At 44.3% G+C, this 21,600-nt stretch overlaps 1 protein-coding gene across 2 annotated transcripts in view; it reads right to left on the reverse strand.

Annotated features, from left to right (window-relative positions):
* Positions 1 to 213: 213 nt before the first annotated feature.
* The window catches only part of LOC130331778 (cathelicidin-1-like), a 32,916-nt gene continuing 11,529 nt past the window's right edge, over positions 214 to 21,600 (reverse strand). Inside the window, exons 1-4 of one of the 2 annotated variants that reach the window (XM_056553721.1) lie at positions 10,203 to 10,523; positions 4,494 to 4,595; positions 4,329 to 4,409; positions 214 to 673 (exon numbers count right to left, since the gene is read on the reverse strand). In XM_056553721.1, coding sequence (XP_056409696.1) covers positions 482 to 673; positions 4,329 to 4,409; positions 4,494 to 4,595; positions 10,203 to 10,370 — 543 coding nt within the window. In that variant the 5' untranslated portion in view covers positions 10,371 to 10,523 and the 3' untranslated portion in view covers positions 214 to 481. Of the gene's footprint in view, positions 674 to 4,328; positions 4,410 to 4,493; positions 4,596 to 10,202; positions 10,524 to 21,600 lie in introns of those variants that run through there. The other variant, XM_056553720.1, reaches the window with a different exon arrangement.

Here is a 21,600-nt window from a genome sequence, read left to right on the forward strand (position 1 = left end):
TAAGATCTGCAGGCCCTGAACTCAGGAACCACATGATCTGATACACTAAGCAGCAGCAGCCTGGCACTACTTCTTACAGTTCACTTTACTATCCACTAGGTCAGTGTTCCTTGGTGTTCTCTCGCTCAGAAACTCTTATACGAGGGAATAATTGACACAAAGTGCACATGAAAGTTGTAGAAAGTTTTATTATACAATGAAAAGATCTATTTCCCCATGAGGGGTCCTCCTCACAGACCCTAAACCATCTCCAGGGTCCATATTATGTCTTGGGAATGAATCTTAAGCCCCTCCTCCTTCATGATTGTCTTATAACTTTATTCTTAAGTAGATGCGATCAGCAGATCAATTACAGGTATTAACATTAAAGCATCAGAGTGTTGGGAGTTGTAGTCCCACCCTATGGACGGCCCGAGGGTGCAGTCCATGGTCTATGAGAAGGTTCCTCCTCACTGAACCTGCAGGAGACGTCTGGAGGACGTCATCGACCACTCGGATTCGTATTGAGGAAGTCGAAGATGCAGGAGATGCAGGAGGCGGCGGAGTGACCGATCTGGGAGCGTCTGTTATCAAACTGAAGGAAATCCGACCTCTGGTTTTGTTTGCCGGGTAAAAGCTTGTAAACTGGATCATTCCCCATGGTCCCTGGACTCTTGTTATTTTCTCCATTATCCTGTAGAGATGAGGATCACAGGGCGGGTCAATATTAATAATGTATCATTATGCACAGGAGAGATCTGAGATAGTAAGTCAGTGGTCTAAATTAGTAAGTCAGAGATCTGAGATAATAAGTCAGAGATCTGAGATAATAAGTCAGGAGTCTGAGATAAGTCAGGGGTCTGAGATAATGTCAGGGGTCTGAGATAATGTCAGGGGTCTGAGATAATAAGTCTGGGGTCTGAGATAATAAGTCAGGGGTCTGAGATAATATGTCAGGGGTCTGAGATAATGTCAGGGGTCTGAGATAATAAGTCAGGGGTCTGAGATAATAAGTCAGGGGTCTGAGATAATAAGTCAGGGGTCTGAGATAATGTCAGGGGTCGGAGATAATAATTCAGGGGTCTGAGATAATAAGTCAGTGGTCTGATATATTAAGTCAGTGGTCTGAGATAATAAGTCAGTGGTCAAAAATAGTAAGGCAGTGGTCTGTGATTGTATGTCAGTGATCTGAGATAATAAGATCAATCTGTCCTAAAATAGTAAGGCAGTGGTCTGAGATTGTATGCCAGTGGTCTGAGATAATAAGGCAGTGGTCTGAGATTGTATGCCAGTGGTCTGAGATAATATGGCAGTGGTCTGAGATTGTATGCCAGTGGTCTGAGATAATATGGCAGTGGTCTGAGATTGTATGCCAGTGGTCTGAGATAATAAGGCAGTGGTCTGAGATTGTATGCCAGTGGTCTGAGATAATATGGCAGTGGTCTGAGATTGTATTTCAGTGGTCTGAGATAATATGGCAGGGGTCTGAGATTGTATTTCAGTGGTCTGAGATAATATGGCAGTGGACTTAGATAATATGGCAGTGGTCTGAGATAATATGGCAGTGGTCTGAGATTGTATTTCAGTGGTCTGAGATAATATGGCAGTGGTCTGAGATAATATGGCAGTGGTCTGAGATTGTATGCCAGTGGTCTGAGATAATATGGCAGTGGTCTGAGATAATATGGCAGTGGTCTGAGATTGTATGTCAGTGGTCTTAGATAATATGGCAGTGGTCTGAGATTGTATGCCAGTGGTCTGAGATAATATGGCAGGGGTCTGAGATTGTATTTCAGTGGTCTGAGATAATATGGCAGTGGACTTAGATAATATGGCAGTGGTCTGAGATAATATGGCAGTGGTCTGAGATTGTATTTCAGTGGTCTGAGATAATATGGCAGTGGTCTGAGATAATATGGCAGTGGTCTGAGATTGTATGCCAGTGGTCTGAGATAATATGGCAGTGGTCTGAGATAATATGGCAGTGGTCTGAGATTGTATGCCAGTGGTCTGAGATAATATGGCAGTGGTCTTAGATAATATGGCAGTGGTCTGAGATTGTATGCCAGTGGTCTGAGATAATATGGCAGTGGTCTGAGATTGTATGCCAGTGGTCTGAGATAATATGGCAGTGGTCTGAGATAATATGGCAGTGGTCTGAGATTGTATGCCAGTGGTCTGAGATAATATGGCAGTGGTCTGAGATAATATGGCAGTGGTCTGAGATTGTATGCCAGTGGTCTGAGATAATATGGCAGTGGTCTTAGATAATATGGCAGTGGTCTGAGATTGTATGCCAGTGGTCTGAGATAATATGGCAGTGGTCTGAGATTGTATGCCAGTGGTCTGAGATAATATGGCAGTGGTCTGAGATAATATGGCAGTGGTCTGAGATTGTATGTCAGTGGTCTTAGATAATATGGCAGTGGTCTGAGATTGTATGCCAGTGGTCTGAGATAATATGGCAGGGGTCTGAGATTGTATTTCAGTGGTCTGAGATAATATGGCAGTGGACTTAGATAATATGGCAGTGGTCTGAGATAATATGGCAGTGGTCTGAGATTGTATTTCAGTGGTCTGAGATAATATGGCAGTGGTCTGAGATAATATGGCAGTGGTCTGAGATTGTATGCCAGTGGTCTGAGATAATATGGCAGTGGTCTGAGATAATATGGCAGTGGTCTGAGATTGTATGCCAGTGGTCTGAGATAATATGGCAGTGGTCTTAGATAATATGGCAGTGGTCTGAGATTGTATGCCAGTGGTCTGAGATAATATGGCAGTGGTCTGAGATTGTATGCCAGTGGTCTGAGATAATATGGCAGTGGTCTGAGATTGTATGTCAGTGGTCTTAGATAATATGGCAGTGGTCTGAGATTGTATGCCAGTGGTCTTAGATAATATGGCAGTGGTCTGAGATTGTATGCCAGTGGTCTTAGATAATATGGCAGTGGTCTGAGATTGTATGCCAGTGGTCTGAGATAATATGGCAGTGGTCTGAGATTGTATGCCAGTGGTCTGAGATAATATGGCAGTGCTCTGAAATAGTAAACTGGTGTTATGAAATAATAAGTCAGTGATCTGAGATAATAAGACAGTGATCTGAAATAAGTTATTGGCCTCAGATAGTAAGGCAGTGGTCAGAGATAATAAGGCAGTTCTTTGAGATAATAAGACAGTATCTGAATTAATGTTCTGAGGATAAATCTGTCTTCTAAACGTCAGTGCTCTGAAGTGAAGACTGAGACTTCTGTATTCAATAAGGGCAATAATAACCAGAACCTGATCACTACTGATCCCTCCACCTCAGCTGATCACTTCTGATCCCTCCACCTCAGCTGATCACTTCTGATCCCTCCACCTCAGCTGATCACTACTGATCCCTCCACCTCAGCCGATCACTTCTGATCCCTCCACCTCAGCTGATCACTACTGATCCATCCACCTCAGCTGATCACTACTGATCCCTCCACCTCAGCTGATCACTTCTGATCCCTCCACCTCAGCTAATCACTACTGATCCCTTCACCTCAGCTGATCACTACTGATCCCTCCACCTCAGCTGATCACTACTGATCCCTCTACCTCAGCTGATCACTACTGATCCCTCCACCTCAGCTGATCACTACTGATCCCTCTACCTCAGCTGATCACTTCTGATCCCTCCACCTCAGCTGATCACTACTGATCCCTCCACCACAGCTGATCACTACTGTTCTCTTCACCTCAGCTGATCACTACTGTTCTCTTCACCTCAGCTAATCACTACTGTTCTCTTCACCTCAGCTGATCACTACTGATCCCTCCACCTCAGCTGATCACTACTGATCCCTCCACCTCAGCTGATCACTACTGATCCCTCCACCTCAGCTGATCACTACTGATCCCTCCACCTCAGCTGATCACTACTGTTCTCTTCAACTCAGCTGATCACTACTGATCCCTCCACCTCAGCTGATCACTACTGATCCCTTCACCACAGCTGATCACTACTGATCCCTCCACCACAGCTGATCACTGTTGACCCTAGAGATAAGCAAACTTACAGTAAATTCGATTCGTCACAAATTTCACGGCTCGGCAGTTGATGACTTTTCCTGCATAAATTAGTTCAGCTTTCAGGTGCTCCGGTGGGCTGGAAAAGGTGGATACAGTTCTAGGAGACTCTTTCCTAGGACTGTATCCACCTTTTCCAGCCCACTGGAGCACCGGAAAGCTGAACTAATTTATGCAGGAAAAGTCAGCAACCGCCGAGCTGAGAAGTTTGTGACGAATCAAATTTACTGTAAGTTCGCTCATCTCTAGTTGACCCCTTCATGTCCTTATTAGGTGAAGGTCAGGAGACTCACCGAGGTGTCTACAGTCTGACATCGGACCTTTAGACGTCTTCCTTTATGCCCAGGAGGTGGCGCTGTGCAGTTCTTCACAACCTGCAGGACAAATAACAATGTTAACACCAATGGATGTAGTGGAGCCGTAGGTGTGAACAGCGTCCGATCTACATCGCCACTTACTCCGTCCTCCTTGAAGGGACATTTTTTGTCTTTTTTGTCCGACTTCAAGCACACGGTCTCCTTGATGATAAAGGTTATGTTCTCGCTGTCATGTGACTCGACCTGTGATAAAATGCAGAAAGCTATTAGAATCAGCATTGTTTAACCCCTTCCATGATAGTCAGAGGACCCAGACACAGATAGGTGGCAACCCTAGCGATGGATAAGATGTGTCATGTGACACCTTTCTTGCAAAAGAAAACAACATCGGCCATGCTAATTTGCATAATTCATTATCTATGCGTGACATCACAGGATACACATATGCGGGGGAAATTTTGTCCTTTTCTGACCCCTATAACTTTTTTTTATATTTCTCCTTATACGGGCCAGTATGAGGGTTCATTTTATGCGCCCCGATCTGTAGTTTTTAACCCCTTAAGGACCAGGTTTTTTTTTTTCCATTTTTGCACTTTCATTTCCTCCTCCTCACCTTTAAAAAATCATAACTCTTTCAATTTTGCACCTAAAAATCCATATTATGACTTATTTTTTGCGCCACCAATCCTACTTTGTAATGACGTCAGTCATTTTACCCAAAAATCTACGGCGAAACCAAAAAAAGAAAAAAAAAATCATTGTGAGACAAAATTGGAAAAAAAATGCCATTTTGTAACTTTTGGGGGATTCTGTTTCTACGCTGTACACTTTTCGGTAAAAATGACACCTTCTCTTTATTCTGTAGGTCCATACAATTAAAATGATACCCTACATTTATAAAAAATCATAACTACATGCAGGAAAATTTATACATTTAAAATTATCCTCTTCTGACCTCTATAACTTTTTTATTTTTCCGTGTATGGGGCGGTATGAGGCTCATTTTTTGCACCGTGATCTGAAGTTTTTAGCGGTACCATTTTTGCATTGATAGGACTTGTTGATCGCTTTTTATTCATTTTTTTTTTATGATATAAAAAGTGACCAAAAATACACTATTTTGGACTTTGGAATTTTTTTTGCGTGCACGCCATTGACCGTGCGGTTTAATTAATGATATGTTTTAATAATTCGGACATTTCCGCACGTGGCGATACCACATATGTTTATTTTTATTTACACAGTTTTTTTTAAATGGGAAAAGGGGGGTGATTCAAACTATTATTAGGGAAGGGGTTAAATGACCTTTATTAACTTTTTTTCACTTTTTTTTTGCAGTGTTATAGCTCCCATAGGGACCTATAACACTGCACACACTGATCTCTTATACTGATCATTGTTATCCCATAGGAGACTATAACACTGCACACACTGATCTCTTATACTGATCATTGTTATCCCATAGGGACCTATAACACTGCACACACTGATCTCTTATACTGATCATTGTTATCCCATAGGGGCCTATAACACTGCACACACTGATCTCTTATACTGATCATTGTTATCCCATAGGAGACTATAACACTGCACACACTGATCTCTTATACTGATCATTGTTATCCCATAGGGGCCTATAACACTGCACACACTGATCTCTTATACTGATCATTGTTATCCCAGAGGAGACTATAACACTGCACACACTGATCTATTATACTGATCATTGTTATCCCATAGGGACCTATAACACTGCACACACTGATCTCTTATACTGATCATTGTTATCCCAGAGGAGACTATAACACTGCACACACTGATCTCTTATACTGATCATTGATATCCCATAGGGAACTATAACACTGCACACACTGATCTCTTATACTGATCATTGTTATCCCATAGGGACCTATAACACTGCACACACTGATCTCTTATACTGATCATTGTTATCCCATAGGAGACTATAACACTGCACACACTGATCTCTTATACTGATCATTGTTATCCCATAGGGGCCTATAACACTGCACACACTGATCTCTTATACTGATCATTGTTATCCCATAGGGACCTATAACACTGCACACACTGATCTCTTATACTGATCATTGTTATCCCATAGGGACCTATAACACTGCACACACTGATCTCTTATAGTCTCCTATGGGATAACAATGATCAGTATAAGAGATCAGTGTGTGCAGTGTTATAGGCCCCTATGGGATAACAATGATCAGTATAAGAGATCAGTGTGTGCAGTGTTATAGTCTCCTATGGGATAACAATGATCAGTATAAGAGATCAGTGTGTGCAGTGTTATAGGTCCCTATGGGATAACAATGATCAGTATAAGAGATCAGTGTGTGCAGTGTTATAGTCTCCTATGGGATAACAATGATCAGTATAACACTGCACACACTGATCTCTTATACTGATCATTGTTATCCCATAGGGGCCTATAACACTGCACACACTGATCTCTTATACTGATCATTGTTATCCCATAGGAGACTATAACACTGCGCACACTGATCTTTTACATTGTTCAATGGTTTCTCATAGGAAACCATTGATCAATGTGTGGTGTCCCGGTACCGTATCTTATCCGGTACCTGCGTGGGTGGGTCCCCTTAACCAGAGTCCCTAGGATGTCGGGGTCCCCATTGTCTAGTTCACCCCTAGTCACCTCTCATCCAGATAGTTATTGCTCCAATAGCTTACTTGGGATGCATGTAAATATTATGTAAATGGCCTATAAATAGTTACTTACCTGTCTATAGCAGGACCTGCGGGTCACGTGGTTAAGTGAACTCTATGGTATTTCTGCTTGAGGACCTTTGCAGGTCCCTGTGACCTAGTCAATCCCATCACTCATTGTAACAGTGAGTGACAGATGTTCGGACCAGATTAGCCCCGCCCCCTGCCCATATAAGGGAGCGGCGGCCATGTTCTCTCTCTCTTGTTCCTGTGCAAGCAAGCAACAAGCATCTGCACTGCTGAGATCAGTGAGTCTAGGCCTGAACCTTGCGGTGACGGACGATAACTTCTAAATTGTGAGTGTATCAATCCCCACGCACTCTGCAGGATCACCGGACCTTATCTATCCCCTAAATCTGGACGGATCTGCAATAATTACCCTAAATTCAGAGACTTTCATTTATTTCAAGGTCCGCAACAATTGTCAGTCATTGAGCTACATAAAGACTGTATTCCTGAGACTGTTACTGTTCATTGGATGTACCGCAAGCACTTAAGTAAAGTTACCCAAGTTCAAGTTCAAGTACATTGTGGACCTTCAGTCATTTCATTACATGCACCTGTCGTTTCTGGGAAGGGCGGCGATAGGCCGGAGGATTACCTCAGCATACTAGCCCTCAGCCTGGCGTCACGAACTATAGGGTTAACATTAACCCCTCATCTACTGAAACAATACCCCAACTACCCTACACCCCCCCCAAGGGCTACCACAAATGATTCTGCTGCTTGACTGCTCATGCCTGGATCTCAGGCACTGAGCAGTCATTCGGCGATCGGACACCAGAAGGCGGGTAGGAGACCCTTCTCGTGTTCCAGAGCTAGCCGGCAGTGATTTACTTTCACTTTAGTTCAACTTTGAATGCCGCATCTAAAGGGTTAATAGCGCGGCGTGGCGCCGCGATCATTGCCGCACGCTATTAGCCACGGGTTCCGGCCATTGTTAGAGGCCAGGCCCGACCGCGTTATAGAAAGGGAAAGGACTCAGGACGTACCGTTTTTTTTAAAATTAAATTTAGGAGCAGCAGTTGGTTACTAACTACAACTCCCAGCATATCCTGATACAGCCTGTGGCTCAGCAGCTGCCCCAAATGAAAACTACAACTCCCAGCATGTTGCACTATATAGTAGGTACGTCCTAGGCCCTTAAGAGGTTAGCAGTACCATTTTTGTATTAATGGGACTTTTTGATCGCTTTAAAAAAAAAATTAATTTAGGAGCAGCAGTTGGTTACTAACTACAACTCCCAGCATATCCTTATACAGCCTGTGGCTCAGCAGCTGCCCCAAATGAAAACTACAACTCCCAGCATGTTGCACTACATAGTAGTATATAGTATAGGTCAGCGTTTCCCAACCAGGGGTGTCTCCAGTTGTTGCAGAACTACAACTCCCAGCATGCCCGGACAGCCAACGGCTGTCCGGGCATGCTGGTAGTTGTTGTTCTGCAACAGCTGGAGGCGCTCTGGTTGGGAACCACTGGTATAGGTTATGGTGCAACATTCCGGGAGTTGGAGGTTCGGTTGGATAAATACCCGCCATAGCATTGCTGGTATTTTTAATATAAAAATACCGGCAGGGTGGCCAAATTTCCGGCTGTGCCGGTGAAATACCGGCCAGGTGGCAACCCTATGACCATCGCCCTACAGAGTCTTACACTTTCCACAGTAAATCCACAAGCAGAACCCGCCTTTATGTTTCCCACAAGGTTTTTCCCATGTGCAGCTGAGTCACCGGAGCGGCGCCCGGATTAGCGGCAGATTTCTGCTCCGGAGGAATGTGTGACGTCTCCTCGGACAATGCTGGAGCGTCTGTACAGAAGTATGAAGAGACTGCACAATCTCCAGATCTCTGCTTGTTGTCAGTAGATAGAAACACCCAAACGCCTGGACAACCTGTGAAAGTCACCTGACATAGGTGCAGAGTTGGCTACAATTGTAGCGCAGTGATAATAAGCCACATACCTGTCATATATTGTAAAAAAAATTATCAAGTTGAAGGTTTCTATTCTTGGACAGCAAGCATTTCTTGTGCATTTTTTCAGATATAGTCAGGCAGTGGTCTGAGATAATAAGTCAGTGGTCTGAGATAATAAGGCAGTGCTCTGATTAAATGAGTCTGTGATTTCAGAGAATAAGTCAGTGGTATGAGATAATAAGTCAATGATCCGAGACAATAAGCCAATGATCTGAGACAGTGGTCTGAGATAGTAGGTCAGTGGTCTGAGATAGTAGGTCAGTGATCTGGGATAGTATGTCAGTAATCTGAGATAGTATGTCAGTGATCTGAAATAATATGTCAGGGATCCGAAATAAGTCAGTGGTCTGAGATAATAAGCCAGTGGTTTGAGATAGTAAGTCAGTGGTCTGATATAAAAAGTCAGTGGTCTAACAGACTAATTTAATTAGAGCACTGACTTATTATGTCAGACCACTGGCTTTTTATCTCAGGTCATTGACTTACTATCTCAGACCACTGACTTATTCTCTGAAATCACAGACTAATTTAATTAGAGCACTGACTTATTATGTGATTTCAGAGAATAAGTCAGTGATTTAAGATAGTATGTCAGTAATCTGAGATAGTATGTCAGTGATCTGAGATAGTATGTCAGTGATCTGAGATAAGTCAGTGGTCTGAGATAAGTCATTGGTCTGAGATAATTAGGCAGTGGTCTGAGATAGTATGTCAGTGATCTGAGATATGTCAGTGGTCTGAGATAAGTCATTGGTCTGAGATAATTAGTCAGTGGTCTGAGATAGTATGTCAGTGATCTGAGATAAGTCCATGGTCTGAGATAAGTCATTGGTCTGAGATAATTAGTCAGTGGTCTGAGATAGTATGTCAGTGGTCTGAGATAGTAGGTCAGCGGTCTGAGATAAGTCATTGATCTGAGATAATTAGTCAGTGATCTGAGATAATAAGTCAGTGATCTGAGATAATTAGTCAGTGATCTGAGATAGTAGGTCAGTGGTCTGAGATAGTAGCTTGAATATGTAGCGATGTTGGAGAAGCCTCACCACCCCAGCACACACCGCATTGTATACTTGCAGTGTTTACACAGGGATATGACGTGTGACTTATATGTACCTACCTGGATGAGTCCAAACAGAAACTCTGCAGCGCTCAGACCCTGGTTATATAGAGATAAAGCTTCATCCATGGGCTGCTGCTGCTGTGGGGAGCTGCTGCGGGGAGTGGGGGCAGAATAAGACTCAGCTGCTGCCCCCAAGATGAGACACGTCCGCAGAAAAACCTCCATTCTCCTGGGTCACCCAGTATAAGCCCAGAGATCAAAGGTCACAGAATCCTCCACCGACCTGGACAGCTCCTGGTGTCTCCCCTCTGTGTGCCCTGCTCTGGGGTATCTAATCCCTGGGGGTATCTAATCTGCACTGTTTTCAGTTACCCCCTCTGTGTGCCCTGCTCTGGGGTATCTAATTCCTGGGGGTATCTAATCTACACTGTTTTCAGTTACCCCCTCTGTGTGCCCTGCTCTGGGGTATCTAATCCCTGGGGGTATCTAATCTGCACTGTTCTCAGTTCCCCCTCTGTGGGCCCTGCTCTGGGGGTATCTAATCCCTGGGGGTATCTAATCTGCACTGTTCTAAGTTTCCCCCTCTGTGGGCCCTGCTCTGGGGGTATCTAATCCCTGGGGGTATCTAATCTGCACTGTTCTCAGTTTCCCCCTCTGTGGGCCCTGCTCTGGAGGTATCTAATCCCTGGGGTATCTAATCTGCACTGTTCTCAGTTTCCCCCTCTGTGGGCCCTGCTCTGGGGAATCTAATCCCTGGGGGTATCTAATCTGCACTGTTCTCAATTTCCCCCTCTGTGGGCCCTGCTCTGGGGTATCTAATCCCTGGGGTATCTAATCTGCACTGTTCTCAGTTTCCTCCTCTGTGTGCCCTGCTCTGGGGTATCTAATCCCTGGGGTATCTAATCTGCACTGTTCTCAGTTTCCCCTCTGTGTGCCCTGCTCTGGGGTATCTAATCCCTGAGGTATCTAATCTGCACTGTTCTCAGTTTCCCCCTCTGTGTGCCCTGCTCTGGGGTATCTAATCTGCCCTGTTCTCAGTTTCCCCCTCTGTGTGCCCTGCTCTGGGGTATCTAATCTGCCCTGTTCTCAGTTTCCCCCTCTATATGCACTGACTTTAGTGTATCTAACCCTGTAATCTCCTCTTCTTTTCTGTGTGAGGGTATCTAAGTCTGAACTAGTACCTGTACACAATGCATTAAATATAACGTATCTAAGCCTCTATTGGACCTCAGTTTCTCCAATGGTTGCAGGGTATCTCAGCTTGGAGTATCCCTCTTATTCTTACCCCTATACAATGCCTGGAGTGTATCTAAGCCTGTACTGTCCTCTGTCTCTCTCCCCTATGAATAGTTTGGAGTGTATCTAAGCTGTGATCATCCCCTGACTCTTCTCTCGGTGTATCCCAGCTCTCCCCGTCTGCCTGTCGTATTGTGTACGCAGCTCTGCACTTTATATATATATTGCGTCACAATCGCCCACGATGCGTCTTATGATCCGTTCGGGAGATTTTCACGAGTCTTCAGGAAATGATCAATGAGGAAGAATTCGAGGGCAGGAAATATGGACTTTACCACAATGAAGTGTCTGAGCCCTGTGCACACACGACTGATTCACCGGGGCAGGAAAATCATCACGTGCAAACCCGCCCTGCAGAACTACAACTCCCAGCATCATCATGACTATAGGGCAGTGCTGTGCAGCTCTACAGAACTACATCTCCCATCATCATCATGACTATAGGGCAGTGGTCTGCAGCTCTACAGACTACATCTCCCAGCATCATCATGACTATAGGGCAGTGGTCTGCAGCTCTACAGAACTACATCTCCCATCATCATGACTATAGGGCAGTGGTCTGCAGTTCTACAGAACTACATCTCCCAGCATCATCATGACTATAGGGCAGTGGTCTGCAGCTCTACAGAACTACATCTCCCATCATCATGACTATAGGGCAGTGGTCTGCAGCTCTACAGAACTACATCTCCCAGCATCATCATGACTATAGGGCAGTGGTCTGCAGCTCTACAGACTACATCTCCCATCATCATGACTATAGGGCAGTGGTCTGCAGCTCTACAGACTACTAGTGTTGCTCGCGAATATTCGCAATTCGAATATTATTCGCGAATTTAGCAAATTCGCGAATTCGCGAATTTCGCGAATATAGCGCTATATATTCGTAATTACGAATATTCGTTTTTTTTTTTTTTTTTTTTCTTCACAGTACACATCACAGTGATCATCCCTCTCTGCTTCCAGCTTGTGTGGTGTAAAGAAGACTCTAATACTACTGTGTGAGACTGGCGTGCGAAAATTCGCATATGCGAAAATTCGCATATGTTAATTTTCGCATATACGAATTATCACACATGCTAATTTTCGCATATGCGTATTTTCGCATACGCGAAAATAAAACGGGAATATAACGAATATGCGAATATTCGCGAATATATGACGAATATTCGTCCATATATTCGCGAATATTCGCGAATTGGAATATGGCCTATGCCGCTCAACACTACAGACTACATCTCCCAGCATCATCATGACTATAGGGCAGTGGTCTGCAGCTCTACAGAACTACATCTCCCATCATCATCATGACTATAGGGCAGTGGTCTGCAGCTCTACAGAACTACATCTCCCGTCATCATCATGACTATAGGGCAGTGGTCTGCAGCTCTACAGAACTACATCTCCCGTCATCATCATGACTATAGGGCAGTGGTCTGCAGCTCTACAGACTACATCTCCCAGCATCATCATGACTATAGGGCAGTGGTCTGCAGCTCTACAGACTACATCTCCCAGCATCATCATGACTATAGGGCAGTGGTCTGCAGCTCTACAGAACTACATCTCCCAGCATCATCATGACTACAGGGCAGTGGTCTGCAGCTCTACAGAACTACATCTCCCATCATCATCATGACTATAGGGCAGTGGTCTGCAGCTCTACAGACTACATCTCCCAGCATCATCATGACTATAGGGCAGTGGTCTGCAGCTCTACAGAACTACATCTCCCAGCATCATCATGACTACAGGGCAGTGGTCTGCAGCTCTACAGAACTACATCTCCCATCATCATCATGACTATAGGGCAGTGGTCTGCAGCTCTAAAGACTACATCTCCCATCATCATCATGACTATAGGGCAGTGGTCTGCAGCTCTACAGAACTACATCTCCCAGCATCATCATGACTACAGGGCAGTGGTCTGCAGCTCTACAGAACTACATCTCCCATCATCATCATGACTATAGGGCAGTGGTCTGCAGCTCTAAAGACTACATCTCCCATCATCATCATGACTATAGGGCAGTGGTCTGCAGCTCTACAGAACTACATCTCCCAGCATCATCATGACTACAGGGCAGTGGTCTGCAGCTCTACAGAACTACATCTCCCATCATCATCATGACTATAGGGCAGTGGTCTGCAGCTCTACAGAACTACATCTCCCATCATCATCATGACTATAGGGCAGTGGTCTGCAGCTCTACAGACTACATCTTCAATCATCATCATGACTATAGGGCAGTGGTCTGCAGCTCTACAGACTACATCTCCCAGCATCATCATGACTATAGGGCAGTGGTCTGCAGCTCTACAGAACTACATCTCCCATCATCATCATGACTATAGGGCAGTGGTCTGCAGCTCTACAGAACTACATCTCCCATCATCATCATGACTATAGGGAAGTGGTCTGCAGCTCTACAGAACTACATCTCGCATCATCATCATGACTATAGGGCAGTGGTCTGCAGCTCTACAGACTTCATCTCCCAACATCATCATGACTATAGGGCAGTGGTCTGCAGCTCTACAGAACTACATCTCCCATCATCATCATGACTATAGGGAAGTGGTCTGCAGCTCTACAGACTACATCTCCCAGCATCATCATGACTATAGGGCAGTGGTCTGCAGCTCTACAGAACTATATCTCCCATCATTATCATGACTATAGGGCAGTGGTCTGCAGCTCTACAGAACTACATCTCCCATCATCATCATGACTATAGGGCAGTGGTCTGCAGCTCTACAGACTATATCTCACAGCATCATCATGACTATAGGGCAGTGGTCTGCAGCTCTACAGACTACATCTCCCATCATCATTATGACTATAGGACAGTGGTCTGCAGCTCTATAGACTACATCTCCCATCATCATCATGACTATAGGGCAGTGGTCTGCAGCTCTACAGAACTACATCTCCCATCATCATCATGACTATAGGGCAGTGGTCTGCAGCTCTACAGAACTACATCTCCCATCATCATCATGACTATAGGGCAGTGGTCTGCAGCTCTACAGACTACATCTCCCATCATCATCATGACTATAGGGCAGAGGTCTGCAGCTCTACAGACTACATCTCCCAGCATCATCATGACTATAGGGCAGTGGTCTGCAGCTCTACAGAACTACATCTCCCATCATCATCATGACTATAGGGCAGTGGTCTCCAGCTCTACAGAACTACATCTCCCATCATCATCATGACTATAGGGCAGTGGTCTGCAGCTCTAAAGACTACATCTCCCATCATCATCATGACTATAGGGCAGTGGTCTGCAGCTCTACAGAACTACATCTCCCAGCATCATCATGACTATAGGGCAGTGGTCTGCAGCTCTACAGACTACATCTCCCCGCATCATCATGACTATAGGGAAGTGGTCTGCAGCTCTACAGAACTACATCTCGCATCATCATCATGACTATAGGGCAGTGGTCTGCAGCTCTACAGACTTCATCTCCCAGCATCATCATGACTATAGGGCAGTGGTCTGCAGCTCTACAGAACTACATCTCCCAGCATCATCATGACTAGAGTTGAGTGAACTTCAAAGGTTTGGTTCGGCGGACGCGCTAAACTTCTCAGAAAAGTTGATTTGTGGCAAACAGGTTGTCCGTAAACCGACATAAAAACAAAAACAAAAAAACAAGAGGCTCAAAACCCCTGTATAACACTACCTAAGAGCTCCAAACCCATGTAGAAAACTGCTCAGGTCACCTAGGAATATATTCAAGTAGTTTTAGACTCTTCTTTCTCCTCCTGAGAAGACATTGAACCAGTCCACAAGGGCCGTACTAGTCTGTGAAACCACAAAACCTCTGGAAGAAAGTGAGAACTTTTATTTGCTGATGTGGCTGCTACTACTCCCACCAGGCACCTGGCTGCTGCTACCAGTACTAGTGCTGGTACTGCCACCAACATTCTTACTGGCAGAGGGCATGGCAGGGGTCTTCTATCCTCTATCCAGTTCTTTTCTATTTAAAAATATTTTGAAGCTTATTTTATGTTTTTTGGGTGATTTGTCACTCACCTACAGTGGGGATCAAAAGTTTGGGCACCCCAGGTAAAAATTTGTATTAATGTGCATAAAGAAGCCAAGGAAAGATGGAAACATCTCCAAAGGGCATCAAATTACAGATTAAACATTCTTATAATATGTCAACAAAAGTTACATTTTATTTCCGTCATTTACACTTTCAAAATAACAGAAAACAAAAAAATAGCATCTACAAAAGTTTGTGCCCCCTGCAGAGTTAATATCTTGTACTGCCCCCTTTGGCAAGTATCACAGCTTGTAAACGCTTTTTGTAGCCAGCCAAGAGTCTTTCAATTCTTGTTTGACGTATTTTTGCCCATTCTTCCTTACAAAATTCTTCCAGTTCTTTGAGATTTCTGGGCTGTCTGTCACACACTGCTCTTTTAAGGTCTATCCATAGATTTTCAATTATGTTGAGGTCAGGAGATTGTGAAGGCCATGGCAAAACCTTCAGTTTACGCCCCTTGATGTAATTCCCTGTGGATTTCGAGGTGTGTTTAGGATCATTATCCATTTGTAGAAGCCATCCTCTCTTTAACTTCAGCTTTTTCACAGATGGCATCAAGTTAGCATCCAAAATTTGCTGAAATTTTATTGAATCCATTTTTCCTTCTACTCTTGAGATGTTCCCTGTGCCACTGGCTGCAATACAACCCCAAAGCATGATTGATCCACCCCCATGCTGAACAGTTGGACAGAGGTTCTTTTAATTAAATTCTGTTCCCCTTCTTCTCCAAATGTACCTTTGCTCATTCTGGCCAAAAAGTTAAATTTTAACCTCATCAGTCCACAGAACTTGTTTCCAAAATGCATCAGGCTTGTCTATATGTTTATTTGCAAAGTTCAAACGCTGATTTTTTGTGGTGAGGACGTAGAAGAGGTTTTCTTCTGATGACTCTTCCATGAAGACCATATTTGTACAAGTATCTCTTTATAGTGGAATAGTGGACCACAACTCCAGTGTCTGCCAGATCTTTCTGGAGGGATTGTGCAGTCAAACGTGGGTTTTGAATTGTTTTTCTCTCAATCCTGCGAGCTGTTCTTTCTGATATTTTTCTTGGTCTTCCAGATCTTACTTTAACTTCCACTGTTCCTGATGACTGCCATTTCTTAATTATATTCCAAACAGAGGATATTGACATCTGAAAACGTTTTGCTATCTTCTTATAGCCTTCTCCAGCTTTGTGAGCGTCAACTATTTTCAGTTTCAGATTTCTAGACAACTGCTTAGAAGAACCCATGGTGCTGATTGTTGGGGCAAGGTCAGATGAGTCTGGGCATTTAAAACCTTTGAGATTGACACCACCTGGTCTTCCCAGATGATGATTGAGAACAATCCATGACACTGGCAGGTCTCAGCTTTGTAAAGGGGGCAGTGCATGCTATAAATTCTGCAGGGGGCCCAAACTTTTGCAGACGCCATTTTTTTTGTTTTATGTTATTTTGAAAGTGTAAATGATGGAAATAAAATCTAACTTTTGTTGACATATTATAAGAATGTCTAATCTGTAATTTGATGCCTTTTGGAGATTTTTCCATCTTTCCTTGGCTTCTTTATCCACATTAATACAGATTTTTACCTGGGGTGCCCAAATTTTTGATCCCCACTGTACTAGTCAACTTTCCTATGTTTATGTTTTTAATACCAGAAAATACATGTAACTTCTTCTTAGATGGCTATTCGGCGTTCACTCTCAATGCTTTTAACTGTTAAGTTCTGTTCAGCCCAGGAAGAAATACAGAATTCTCGATTAAATCCAGAAAATACCTAAATTTAGCCTAAAATGTGCATTTCACTTTCGCTTTTTAATGTGGATATAAAATTCAGGCCAGTGCACTGCTTTGATCAGTTTGCTGGGTATAGAAATGTGATTTTGCTCATTTATGAGCTCATTCACTGATGGCTGGGATTTGTAGTGCACTAAATGGACACAGTTATGGAGGTGACAGGAACTGCACTCAAGGGGCTGAGAAATTGGCCAAATGGATGTAGAAATGTGACGAGGAGGAAACAAATTGTTCCCCGTTGTCCACGGAACCCAGACATATCCACAAGACACTAAAGTCCATGGAAGTGTTTCCTCTGCTCCAGATCTCTGGGGATCCATCAGTCACAGATCTGCTCATCCCCCAAACATTAAGGCTCCAATATATCGATGTATAATGGAAAATACACAAGGAATTCTTAGCATGAAATACAGGCTGTCCCCAGTGTCTATATCTGTCCCCGGAGTCTATATCTGTCCCCGGAGTCTATATCTGTCCCCGGAGTCTATATCTGTCCCCGGAGTCTATATCTGTCCCCAGAGTCTATCTCTGTCCCCAGAGTATGTTTGTTCTCTGAGTATTTGTTTGTTCCCAGAGTCTTGATCTGTCCCCAGAGTATTTGTTTGACCCTGGAGTCTTTGGCTGTCCCCGGAATCTTTCTCTGTCCCTGGAGTCTTTGCCTGTCCCCGGATTCTATCTTTGTCTCCGGAGTCTTTTGCCTTTCCCGGTGTGTTTATCTGCCCCGGAGTGTTTATCTGCCCTGGAGTGTTTATCTGTCCCCGGATTCTATCTTTGTCTCCGGAGTCTTTTTGCCTTTCCCGGTGTGTTTATCTGTCCCTGGAGTCTTTCTCTGTCCCCGGAATCTTTCTCTGTCCCCGGAGTATTTGCCTGTCCCCGGATTCTCTCTTTGTCTCCGGAGTCTTTTGCCTTTCCCGGTGTGTTTATCTGTCCCCGGAGTCTTTCTCTGTCCCCGGATTTTCTCTTTTTCTCCGGAGTCTTTTGCCTTTCCCGGTGTGTTTATCTGCCCCGGAGTGTTTATCTTTCCCCAGAGTCTTTCTCTGTCCCCGGATTCTATCTTTGTCTCCGGAGTCTTCGCTTTTCCCGGTGTGTTTATCTGCCCCGGAGTCTTTGGCTGTCCCCGGAATCTTTCTCTGTCCCCGGAGTATTTGCCTGTCCCCGGATTCTCTCTTTGTCTCCGGAGTCTTTTGCCTTTCCCGGTGTGTTTATCTGCCCCGGAGTGTTTATCTGCCCCGGAGTGTTTATCTGCCCCGGAGTGTTTATCTGCCCCGGAGTGTTTATCTGCCCCGGAGTGTTTATCTGTCCCTAGAGTCTTTCTCTGTTCCCAGATTCTATCTTTGTCTCCGGAGTCTTTGCCTTTCCCGGTGTGTTTATCTGCCCCGGAGTGTTTATCTGTCCCCGTAGTCTTTGTATTTGTCTTGTACTTAGGTTTAATCTCAAAGTCTTATTATAAGGTAAACACTGCGGTGGATGCGGAGTAACACTGGTTCTATGGACGTTATGTAACACTTGGAGGAATATCAAGGACTGGATTAGTGTCTGTATTCTAAAGGATGACAGGAAAAACATTACACTCTTCACACTTCCTTAAAGTTATGTCAGAGGTGAAACCCATCATTGGGGCAAGAGGTTAGAACATAGTCACAATACACCATGGCTTACATGCACACGGGGCACAGATCAGGAACTCTCCCCTAGTTCTTCTCGGCGTAGATGCAGAGAAGGCTTTCGATAGGGTGGGATGGGCATACATGAAAGCAACATTGACTAAATTCCTTTTTCCGGGGGAGTTTGTCCAGGCGCTTTTTTCGCTGTACTCCAGTCCCTCGACCTCTCTGCTAGTGAACGAGGTTATCTCTTCCCCCTTCCCCATCAGTAACGGGACCAGGCAGGGGTGCCCTTTATCACCAACCCTGTTTGTCCTTGTAATGAAAACTCTTCTGCAAAAAGTTTGTCAGATGGAAGACATCAGGGGCTTTCTGACTACTGGGAGAGAAATAAAAGTCCTGGTCGTATGCGGACGATTTGCTCTTCACACTCAGTGACCCTATGAGGAGTCTTCCCTGCCTGGTCCAGCTGTTTGAGGAATTTGGAGGGGTTTCCAATTTTAAAGTCAATGTGGCTGAATCTGAACTACTAAACGTTAACCTCCCCGCCGCCCTAGTGAGCCGAATCATATAACTTACACAATTCCCATGGGACCCAACAACACTTAAATACCTAGGGGTACATATCCCAACTACAATTGCGGAAGTTTATTCATATAATTACAAGCCCATACTCAAAGACATCGGCCGTATTCTAAATGACTATGATATACCAGCTATATCCTGGCTGGGGAGGAAGAATGCCATTAAATGCTATGTACTACCTAAGCTACTCTATCTCATGCGAATGCTCATTTTTGCGTAACCATAAAAAATTTTCACCAGGTTAGATCTCTTTTCTCGCAATATGTTTGGAGGTCTGCCAAGCCTTGCTTAGTACACACTTTGTTAACCAGGTCACCATCGGAGGGCGGGATAGGTCTGCCTGATATTAGAACACTTTATAAGGCAGTACAACCTCAGAAGTGGATGGACCTAGTGGCCCTTATATTCCTTTATTGGATAGCGTTCACAACGTGGCAGGCTTACATTCCCCTTCTTTGTTGAGGGACTTATGGTTACCTACTTAGCTCAGGTATAGAGCAGACTCCAAATACTTGTTATACCAGGGAGCCGTGGCAATTTGGTCAGAACTAGCTTCTTCTTCCCCCAGTCTTTGATTCTGTCATTTCCTCCTTACTTCCTTCTAATATAATACCTGCGGCACTGAACAGAATGGAATCCACTTTTCAACCTATGTGGGACAGATTGAATGGGATGACGGTGGCTCATTTGTTTCGGGATGGAGTGGCGCCAACTGCAGACTCTCTGAGCAATTGAATCCCTCAGGTGAGATACTCTTTTTTACATTCCCGGCATTTTGCCTTTTGCTGTAAAAAGTTCTTTGACAGGTTCGAGCCGTTGAGACAATTGACTAAATTTGAGGAACTCCTTTTAGAACCACAGCCCAGTAAACGTAAACTGGCAAATTGTATAGCCTGGCTGGGGACGACATCCACCCACACCACAACACACTTTGTAGAATCTTGGGCGAAAGACTTGGATCTCCGTTTTTCAGAGGAGGACAAGAAGCTACTATGCAATTCACATGGCTTCTCCCGATGCGTCAGACTTCAGGAATCAAATTATAAAGTGGTTTCTCGGTGGTAGAAAACGCCGGAATTTCTGTATAATCATGGTCTGTTGGATACCGACAAGTACTGGAGATGTACTACCCACGTGGGGACACATGCACATATCTGGTGGACCTGCCCAATCATTGCGACCTTTTGGAAAGAAGTGAACCAAGACATAGGGGGAGATTTATCAAAACCTGTCCAGAGGAATAAAGTTGCCCAGTTGCCCATAGCAACCAATCAGATCGCTTCTTTCATTTCTAACGAGGTCTCTGCAAAATGAAAGAAGCAATCTGATTGGTTGCTATGGGCAACTGGGCAAATTTTCCTCTGCACAGGTTTTGATAAATCTCCCCCATAGATTCTATTATGCAATCTAAGACTCCTCTGTCCCCAGCAGCTATACTGTTGGACTTGCCCGCACTCGATTATACTCCAAGTAAGAACTCATTGATATCTCATTTAGTGGCAGCTGCCAAATCAATTATACCCCTACACTGGCTTAATGCTGAGCCTCCCTCACTGAGAGAATGGATTGATAAGGTCCACCAGATATGCAGGTTCGAGGAAATGAGTCACAGGGCCCAGCGAAAACACGAGGTGTTCTTGAAGATTTGGACACCTTGGTTGGAGTCAACCTATTGAAAACGAAAGTGATGTAATCTCCTCATGATTCAGTGTTGCGGCGTGACCTCCTCCGCTCCCCTGTACTGCTCCCCACGTCCCCATCCTTCTCTTCTTTTCTTCTCCTTTCTTTATTTTTCTCACTCATTCTCACTCTGCATTCTGGACGACTTCCTTTCCACTTATACCCTACCCGTCTCCCCCCCCACCACCACCACCTTTTTTTCCCCCCACTTCTCCAAGCTTAGACCGGTACCTAGTCTTGAAGCTTGCATTTTATCCTGTTACTGGTTACCAATGTTCTCTTATATCTTGCACAAGTTCCTGTTACGAGGCAGCTGTGTCTACCATGATTATGTTCGATGTTTGTTGTTCGTGTGTATGAAAAAATAAACACAAATTTGATTGAAAAAACAATACACCGTGACTGATGTCACCACCAGCAACACTGTTGTCCACAATTACCGTAGTC

The sequence above is a fragment of the Hyla sarda genome, unplaced genomic scaffold (genome assembly GCF_029499605.1).
Source record: "Hyla sarda isolate aHylSar1 unplaced genomic scaffold, aHylSar1.hap1 scaffold_357, whole genome shotgun sequence".
Taxonomy (NCBI): domain Eukaryota; kingdom Metazoa; phylum Chordata; class Amphibia; order Anura; family Hylidae; genus Hyla; species Hyla sarda.